The sequence below is a fragment of the Lepus europaeus genome, chromosome 2 (genome assembly GCF_033115175.1).
Source record: "Lepus europaeus isolate LE1 chromosome 2, mLepTim1.pri, whole genome shotgun sequence".
In the NCBI taxonomy this organism is placed as follows: domain Eukaryota; kingdom Metazoa; phylum Chordata; class Mammalia; order Lagomorpha; family Leporidae; genus Lepus; species Lepus europaeus.
Window position 1 is genome coordinate 46,107,280 of NC_084828.1, and position 10,539 is coordinate 46,117,818.

General features: G+C 33.2%; 1 protein-coding gene across 1 annotated transcript in view; it reads left to right on the forward strand.

The window, feature by feature from the left end:
- The window catches only part of ZNF654 (zinc finger protein 654), a 106,951-nt gene extending 96,719 nt beyond the window's left edge, over positions 1-10,232 (forward strand). The window contains exons 8-9 of the mRNA XM_062206692.1: positions 4,318-6,664; positions 7,231-10,232. Of these exons, the coding sequence (XP_062062676.1) occupies positions 4,318-6,664; positions 7,231-7,238 (2,355 nt within the window). The 3' untranslated portion in view covers positions 7,239-10,232. The remainder of the gene's footprint in view (positions 1-4,317; positions 6,665-7,230) is intronic.
- The last annotated feature ends 307 nt before the right edge of the window (positions 10,233-10,539 follow it).

Sequence of the window (10,539 nt, forward strand, 5' to 3'; positions counted from 1 at the left end):
AAGTTTTTCTTGGACCACTTGTAAATGAGTACTGTTCTACATATGAATCCTGCATAGACATGAAAGTGGATCCTGCAAGTCATTTAACTTTTCTCCCTAAAATATTAATAGGATCTTGAATACAAACACAGGAAAGATAAAGCTACCCTACATTTTGGAGCTCCATTTAATTGAATCTTTGTGTTGGTTACTTATATAAAGAGGTAGCCATTAAATAATATATTTTAATTTTTCTTAAATATTTATGCATTTGTCACATTATCACACCACTCATTAAATGTATGACCATGTAGTGATCACATTCCCATGATATAAAGTTGGCAGCACTGTATCAAAGGGTTGTTTTTTTTAATTTCCCTTTTATTTTGCTAACTGCATTCATGCAACCTTAAAAGTGAAATGTTATTCACGTACATTGTCAAAGTTAACCTATTCCTCCACCAAAAGAGAGAAAGCAAACTATGCTACATAATATTTTAAAATATTTATTGTAGGGGCCGGCACTGTGGCTCACTTGGTTAATCCTCCACCTGCAGTACCGGCATCCCGTATGGGCACTGGGTTCTAGTCCTGGTTGCTCCTCTTCTAGTCCAGCTTGGAAGGCAGTGGAGAATGGTCCAAGTGCTTGGGCGTCTGCACCTGCATGGGAAACCAGGTTCCTGCACCTGGCTCCTGGCTTTGGATTGGCCGGCGCGCCAGCCATAGCGGCCATTTAGGGGGTGAACCAACACAAGGAAGACCTTTGTCTCTGTCTCTCTCTCTCTCTCTCTCTCGCTAACTCTGCCTGTCAAATTAAAAAAAAAAAAAAATCATTGTATAGCAGAATCATCTGTAAAAATTTTTTAAAAATCCCTTTTTTAAAACACAATTAACACAATTCTTATTTGCACTAAAATTGAGAGGTATTGTTAATATTAAGTTTACAGTATAAGTGAGAGTCTGCCAGTTATCACAGAGCATTTTTATTTTCACATATCTGCTCAACCTAAGAATATAACCATAAGGAAAAATTCAAAGATGAAATAAACTATAAAGCATAATAGTTTACATTCTATTCAAAACTTTTATCCAATAGAATAGATCATTCACATGCCTCAGTGATGTTAGAATAGGCATAATTAAACAATTCTGTCAAATTCAAATACATGACCTGCCAGGCTTCAGAAAGGAAAATGCTTTAAAGCTGGATTGAATGATAGATGAGGATAGTAGTAACATTTGTAGAGGATTTTTAGTTACAGAGCACTTTTTCCTTGTTTCATTATCTGTGTTTCACAACTCTGGCAGTGTTAATGGGGTAGCAGAAAATCGATGATAGATGAGACTAACCAGAAAGACTGTATGGGGAAGAGATAGGTAGTTGTTGGAAATCCCAAAGGGAACTGAACATTATACCTATAGTTGGAACTTTAGTTTATAGATATCCTTCAAAGATTTTTAGGTAAAGAAGTAGCTGTTTCTTTTTTTTTATGATCTTAAGATTTTTAAAGATTTATTTACTTATTTGAAAAGCAGAGTAACAGAGGGAGATAGAGGTCTTCTACTCGCTTGTTTATGACTCAGATACTTCTAATAGCCCGGGCCGGGGCAGGCCAGAGTCAATAGCCAGCAACTCCACTGGGGTCTCTCCTGTGAGTGGCAGGAACCCATGTACTTGGTCCATCATCTGTTGCCTCCTGTTACTAAAATATAGTTGGCAAGCATCCTAGGTGGCAGATTAACCTGCTATGCCACAGACACATACCCAATCTAAACATTTTTAAACTCAGTATTTGAATACATTATTTATGAATCAAGATAGAAAATGTAGATAGAACTTTGAAGGAAGACAGAGTAGTACTTATGTTTGGATCCAGCAAATTCTGGATTTAAAATTTAGGTGGGAAAATTTATTCTAATAAGCATTTAGAAATAAAAAAAATCTGAATTCAGAAAGGATTCCAAGTCCAACATGATGTATTTATAGGGATAAAGTCAGTGGAATAAATGATTCCTATTTATTCTGCAAACATTGGTTCAAGGGGTCAATATGTACCAATTTCTACTCTGGTTATAGGTAAGATACCAAAATATGACACACTGTCCCCAGTGACTTAGGAATTCAAAGTTTAGGAGTAGGAACATAGATAAGTTATAAAATAATACATATAACTAAGTATACATTATTCTTAATGCAAGAAACAGGGAGTGCTTAACTGTACCTCAGGACAGGAACCATAATGAATTTGGAGAAAAACATTCATAGAGTAAAACTGATGATCAAATAAAGATAGAACATTAATGGGAATTTACCAGCTGGATAAAGTAGGAGTAGATTGTGCCAAGTTAAGGTCTGTCTATGGAGCTGTAAGTTGTTGGTAAGTAGAACTACATAGCACATAAGAGTCTAAGACATGAAGCTAGCAAGGTAGTGTTTATTGCTTTAATCTATAATATATCATATGCATGAGGTATGATAAATATGCGAGTGTACACACGCACACATGAAGGTACTTTAAAAAGGTCATGGAAAATGATATTAAAAGATAAGTTTATATTGATACAAGACATTTTTGAAATACGGGTATGCAATGTGTCTTCAAAGAGTTAAGGTAAAATGAATATTATAAATAAACTATGCATGGTTTTCAAAATTAATTTGCAACAAAATAAAACCTTTTAATTTCATTTTCACTTTTTAAAGGACTTTTAAATTTATTTGAGAGGTAGAGAGAAACAGATAGATAAGAGACAGCTTCCATCTGCTTGTTCACTCTCCAAATGCCCACAACAACCACAACTGGGTGAGGGCAAAGCCAGGAATTCCCATGTGGGTACGAGAAACCCAGTTACTTGAGCCATCACCTATTGCCTCCTAGGGTACACATTATCAGGAAGCTGAATCAAGAACCAGTGGCAGATATCAAACCATGACACTGCTATATGAGATGCAGGTGCAATCTAACTAGTGTTTTAACCAATTGTTGGTGCCTTTCACAAACTTGAGAGAGATTTTTCAAGTATTATTATGATATCTTCTTCTATTCAAACAAGTATTTATATCATTCCAAACTACTGGAGGCATTATTTAAAACTTGAATTAAGATGGATTGACAATAGGTTCCCAAGTGAAACCTGATAGTTATCTTTGAGTCATTAGTAAAAATTCCAAAGCTTGAGAATTTTCAGATAACTTCCAGTAGGTTCATTTTCTGATGAATTCAATATAGAAAGATTATAATTGATCTTTTCATGTGGGCCCACATAATATCATACTTGGATAAATATTTTTACTTAATCAGTAAAATAAGTAATAATAAGTATGACATTATAAAAATAGTTCCATAGTAGTTATTTTTCAAATCTAGTTTTTCCTTAACATAGAAAACTAATAATCTGCTTAAAGATATATAATCTTAACCTTTCTGCCAAAGAATATGATATTGGTTCCTGAAATAATAAATGGGGGTTTAGATTTGTAAGAAATCTTTTTTTTTAAACTTTTATTTAATGAATATAAATTTCCAAAGTATAGCTTATAGATTACAATGGTTTCCCCGCCCCCCATAACTTCCCTCCCACCCGCAACTCTCCCCTTTCCCGCTCCCTCTCCCTTTCCATTCACATCAAGATTCATTTTCAATTCTCTTTATATACAGAAGATCAGTTTAGTATATATTAAGTAAAGATTTCAACAGTTTGCCCCCACATAGCAACACAAAATGAAAAATACTGTTGGAGTACCAGTTATAGCATTAAATCACAATGTACAGCACATTAAGGACAGAGATCCTACATGATATTTTTTAAAAATTGATTAATTTTCTATGCAATTTCCAATTTAAAACCAAGTTTTTTTTTTCATTTTCAATTATCTTTATATACAGAAGATCACTTCAGTATATACTAAGTAAAGATTTCCATCAGTTTGCACCCACACAGAAACACAAAGTGTAAAAATACTGTTTCAGTACTAGCTATAGCATTACTTCACATTGGACAACACATTAAGGACAGATCCCACATGAGACGTAAGTACACAGTGACTCCTGTTGTTGATTTAACAATTTGACACTCTTGTTTCTTAATCTAGTTTATGAAACATTTTAAATTATGGTTAGTAGAATTCACCAAACTTATCTATTCCAGATTATTCTCATTTTAAAAAAAAAGATTTAATAAAAAGGTTTGAACAAAGCTACCAATTGAGGAAAACTGCACAAAGAAATACTGTGCTTATTTAGCTTTCCTGTCAGTTTCAGTTTAAAATGCTAAACCAGGTAGTGTAATCATTTTCTTTAAAAAATGTGTTTAGAAGTAATTTTTTTCTTTTTACAGGTTGAAGAAGAAGGCTTGCAAATTTGTGTTGAAATATGTGGTTGTGCCCTTCAACTTGACCTTCATGATGATCCCAAAACCAAATGTCTAATTTATAAAACAATTGCACATTTTTTGCCAAATGATTTGGAGATCCTCAGAATTTGTGCACTCTCAATATTTTTTCTTGAGCGCTCCTTAGAAGCTTATCGTACTGTGGAAGAACTTTACAAACGTCCTGATGAAGAATATAATGAAGGCACAAGTAGTGTTCAGAATCGTGTTCGTTTTGAATTGCTTCCAATTTTGAAAAAGGGATTATTTTTTGATCCTGAATTTTGGAATTTTGTAATGATTAAGAAAAACTGTGTGGCATTATTGAGTGATAAGTCAGCAGTTAGATTCCTAAATGAAAATACACTGGAAAATTCTACAGGCAATCTAAAAAAGAAAACGAAACAGCAAGGTTTAGATGAAGGGCTTGACTCTCTTACAGATCACAGCACTGGAGAGACTGATGCTGATGATGTATCTGCAGTGCAACCTAAAGGTCATATTAATACAAAGAAAAACCTTACAGCTGTTACTACTTCCAAAGTCGATCACAACGTCCCAAGGCATCGGTGTATGTTGTGTAACAAAGAATTTCTAGGTGGTCATATTGTAAGGCATGCCCAGGCTCATCAAAAAAAAGGCAGTTTTTCATGTGTAATATGTGGTAGGAAATTTAGGAACAGAGGACTTATGCAAAAGCATTTGAAGAATCATGTGAAGAAGATACAGAGACAGCAAATTGCTGCAGCTCAGCAGGATGACCAGGAAATCACTACTCTGCAACAGCTAAATTGTTCCAGTTCTTCTGTTTCATTTGAAAATGGGAATTCTGATAATAAGGATTTGGAAGTGGAGACTCTTACTGCCTCCAGTGATAGAAACAAAGGGGTCATCTCTGAGCATGTGGCCGAATTGATTGAAATTCCTGTAAGTGTAGCAGAAAATGTTATTGAAAACATTATTGAAAATGGTAGTCCTGATACTTCTTTAAATAACGTCTCAGAGCCTTTACCTCGATGTGAAGATGACTTTGAGGAAGAAGAAGATGAGGAAGCTGATTATGAAGAAGATGACTATGACCTGAATCAAGAAACTTCAGTAATTCACAAAATCAATGGAACTGTGTGCCATCCAAAAGACATATATGCTACAGATCAAGAAGGAAACTTTAAGTGCCCTGCTCTTGGCTGTGTCAGGATATTTAAAAGAATTGGATTTCTGAATACACATGCAAGAACTGTACATCCAACTGATTTAAATGTGCGACAAACAGTAATGAAGTGGAGCAAAGGAAAATGCAAATTTTGTCAAAGACAATTTGAAGATTCTCAACATTTTATAGATCACCTTAATAGACACAGCTATCCAAATGTGTACTTTTGTTTGCATTTTAATTGTAATGAGTCATTTAAGCTGCCATTCCAGCTTGCCCAGCATACAAAAAGTCACAGGCTATTTCAAGCTCAGTGTAGTTTCCCAGAATGCCATGAGCTTTTTGAAGATCTTCCTCTGCTATATGAACATGAAGCTCAGCACTATTTAAGTAAAACACCAGAATCATCTGCACAGCCAAGTGAAGCAGTTCTTTTGGATGTTCAACCAGATTCAAATCCTAATCATCAGGAAAAAGACTCATCTAGTAATGAGAAACACACTAGTAGTCTGCTAGTTTCTACTAACAAATCAAGGAAAGATTCTACAGAACCAAAGATGTGTATAGAAAGTATGGAAAAGAAAACAGACAGTTTAGTTCAGAATGGAAATGAACATTCTGATAACACTGTCTCAAATATAAGCTTAACAGACCAAAAGATGCCTGACATAGAACCAAATTCTGAAAATAACTGTAGTACTAGTGATTTAGTCAATGGACACAGTGAAAGAGAGCAAACGCCTGCAGTAGCATCAGATCCTGCTTTGAAAATGGATACAAACAGAATCAGGACAGAAAATGGTTCCATTTTACCCAGTGTTGCACCACAAGAACACAACAACCTGCCAGTATCTCAGGCACCATCCAAACCAAATCTGACAAGTGAACATACTTCATATGGCTTAATGTTAACAAAGCCATATGTCAGACCATTGCCTCCCAGTTACCTTGACGAACGGTACCTCAGTATGCCAAAACGTAGAAAATTTCTGACTGATAAAGTAGATGCCTGTTCTGATCAAGATAACGTTTATAAAAAATCAGTGAAAAGATTAAGATGTGGCAAATGCCTGACCACCTACTGTAATGCAGAAGCACTTGAGGCTCACCTTGCACAAAAGAAATGTCAGACACTCTTTGGATTTGATTCAGATGATGAAAGTAAGTCTTCTGTCTTCTCAATAGATATATCTGTAGAAATAGAAAGTACCGTAAATGGTAGATATTTAGGAACTATAAAATTTACAGTACAGATGCTATAGCACAACCCATACATCATTTCTCTTAATCCATACAACCACTCTGAAACTTCCTGTTATATAGGTAAAGCAACTGAAATTCACATGCTAAGTCACTTGCACAGGGATAGGTCTAAGAATTTGTGGAAACCAGAATTAAACACATGTGTTTCACACTCTGATGATATTCTTTCCATTATATCAGAGGATTTTCTTCAAGTTTCATGTAATAAAAGCTCTAGAAACAAAGTTTTGATGGGAATGTTTTTTCATCTGTATGCCAGAATATAAATCAAGTGAAGCTGAGTCTCTGTTATAAAAGTGAGTTAAGAAAAAACTGAAAATGATTAAAAAGACAAAAAGAGCAAAAGGAGAGTTTGCTTTTCTACTAATACCAATATCCTCTGAATGACAGGGTATAAATTAAATTAGAATCTGACAGAATTCCAGTTGAATATCTGAATTAACAAGACATGTTCTGTTTTACAGGTGCCTGATAAGAAACGTTTCAGGAAGATCTGTCGATCAAGCAGTAGTGTGAAAAAAGCACTACAAGAAAATGTATCATCAGTTTGCTATTTCCCTGATGGCCTTAATTTTAGAGCGGTCTCAGATTACTAAAAATAAAGACAAAGCACATTTTCTAGAATGAACTTGCAAAGGAGATGTGCTGGCTTAGACTCCAAAAGGGTTATTATAAAACTCCCAAAGTACCAGTTATCCAGAAAACCACATTTTTAAAAAGTGTATGATGATTAATGGCAGCATGTTCAGTTTTGCTTATGTGAAAACATGTTCGCGCAACTACTCAGAAAGGAAAACCAGCTATGGCCTTACAGAAAGAGAAAAGAAACCCATTATTAAAAAGGAGGGAGGGGGAGCTGGTTTACAATAATAAACAGTGTAAAGCAGTCTAAAACTGGGATTTGTTTTCTTTTCATGAACAATTAATTATGGCCTCCTAGTCAAACAAGGTTTGAGGAACCACTGCTGTTTAATTTGTGATATACTTTAGAAACTGATACATGGATATAAAATGATTTATTATCATGATATTTATTAAGTAAGAGTGTAACTTGTTTCCAGATGATTAGACAAGTCCAAGTTTGATGAATAGCATGCCAGTGTTGAAAATTAAAAAAACAAGAAACAAATGCTTTACTAATAAGCTCTTGATAGAACCTTCCACTTTCTATTTTGGTAATACAAATTAGTTGTATTTAAAAGCTAGCAGCATCCATTACATAGAAAAGTGCCATCAGTAATTTTGGGAAGAGGTGGGAGGAATCTAAGACTATTGCAGGCTATATAGTTAAAGCAAAACACTGACTTGCAAATTCTTCAATGTGAATAATGGTAAAAGCACACTGTGATATTTCTGTTTGTATATAGTATAGGATATTGCTTGATAATTCATAGTAATGTCCTTTAGACATTAATGTGAGTTATCTAAGTATAGTCCTATAAAGATAAACGGCTTACAAATCTATCGTCTCAGAATCAGGTCAAGAATTCATTTTACTCAATTAGGAGTATTAATTCCAAAATAAGCCATACTACTCATTTTTTTAATTCATTAGTTGATGGATTGGTCTAAATAATAATTTTATATATAAAAGGAAGTATTTACAAAAAGTATTGCACAGCAAGAACACAATATGAGATTATTTTCCTTGGTGACCAGTAATTTTCCTAATTTTAATTTAACAGTCAATAAACTGCTAAACAAATCTTTTACAAATGTTTTATAAAATACCCTCTCAGAAGTTTCCACTTGTCCATTATTGAAAGGAGGATGCTTAAAGATATCCTTTTACCTATTCATGTGTTAATATACAAAGGAAGAAAGAACGAAAATGCAAAGACAAATTCTTCAAAAGTGGACTTACTAATACACCACTGTCAACCAAATATTCCAGTAATTTAACTGGTAAATTTTTAATCAAGGCAGATAATCTCATCAGCCTCTGCTATTTTAAATTTTAGGGTATTAGAGCTTCTTGAATGAAGTTAGTAGGGAAGTGGGACATTTCTTTCAGGGTAACATCCAGACTTTATTAAATTATGATTTCCAGGTCATGATAAATCAAATGATCTAAAAAAAAAATCCTCAATTTTTACTTATCATGGGCATTCACTACTATGCAATGATGGTCATAAGTCCATTCCAATCAAATGTGTTTGTTTTTATTTTGTTATGTAGCCTACATTAGGCTGTGGAATTTACATTTAGAGAACAGATAAACACATAATCAAGTTTTTAAATCCTTTAAAATCAACTAAAAATGTTTTCCATATTTGTTGATACTAAAAATGTAATAATTGAGTTCAATTTCAGTTCATTCTAAAAATACAACTTGTAATAAAAAGCCTGTTTGAAAACTCGTTCATTTGGACAATGAAGTTTTTTTTTTGAAACTTAATTTTTGCTTTGTACATTTTTCAGAAGTTTAAAATAACATGTCTCACATTTGTAATAAGTTGTGACATAAATTCATGCCCACAAAAGCATGAATTTTCATTAATTTTGAAGTTCATGCTAAAATGTTTTAAACATATTTCACCTGTTATATTGTCTTTGAGGTTTCATTTCCATTTCTGTGTTGCTAAAAGTGTTTCTGAAAGATGGAGCTCAAATTGTTTTATATATATAACTAAATCAAGTAATATTTTATAAAATTCTATTTGACCACACTGTTCTAACCTCCTTATTTATGTACTTCTTAAATAATGGCTATTGAAAGAATGTGTATATTTTATTATGTCTGCCTTCTAAAATATAAACCCACATCGTTTTACTTTTATGGGGTACATAAACTTGCAACAGTTCTAATTTGGGATCCAGAAGAAACAAAAGCTTTCTTATTCCTTAGGTTCCTTTCCTGTTCTTTTCTACTTGTTTTTAGGATTGTTTATCTTACATGGACCAATTTCCAAATTTTTGTTTTTAAATAAAAATTCCTTCAAAACATTAAGTACTAACTTTCTGCTGTGTGTCAGTGAGGTCAGAAAAAGAGCAAATCTGAATTTTTGCTGCTCAGATATTATGGAGGAGATAGAAAAGGGGAATCTCTGTGGACAAGGACACTGGTACTTTGGGCTTTAGCCATATTCATTTTTTTAAAAACCACAAATTATATAGTGCATTGATAATTTATGCCATTGAACTGTGATTCTTTTCAAATCACACTAAAGGTTCAACCATACTCCTTTCATGTTTGGTTTAATATTGTTGTATGAATGAAGAACCTAAAAGGGATGATAGTGTTTATTTTTTAATTTATTTGGTACTGTAAAACACCTTTTCAGAATGAGTAAATGCTGCATATGCATTCTGGAATTGTTAATATGTGAAAGATATTACAGATTCAGCAAGAAAGGAAATTTGTGCTTCCTTGTTGAACATTAAATTATTTTACTTTGCATTTTATAAGAGTACAAATTAAAACTGAGCCATTGAACTGCAATAAATCAACAATAGTGTCTCATTTCAAGAAACTTTTTGTACTGTACATAGATTTGTTCAATAAAACAATGTCCTTGTTGGTAAAGAAGGTGTTCAGTTTTATATAGTATGTTGGTTGCAAAAGGAGTTAGGATTATTTAAACTATATAGTAATAACAAATTTATATTATGTCTCATGATAAAGGAATGGGGTATTTCAGTTAATATTGCCATATTCAGATTATTTTTTGACAACAGAAAAATCTAAAAGTTAAACCAAAATAGACATTTTTGAACATTAGTGTCCGTATGTTACAATAAAAGTTGGTAGAATGATAAAGTCACTTTAGGTA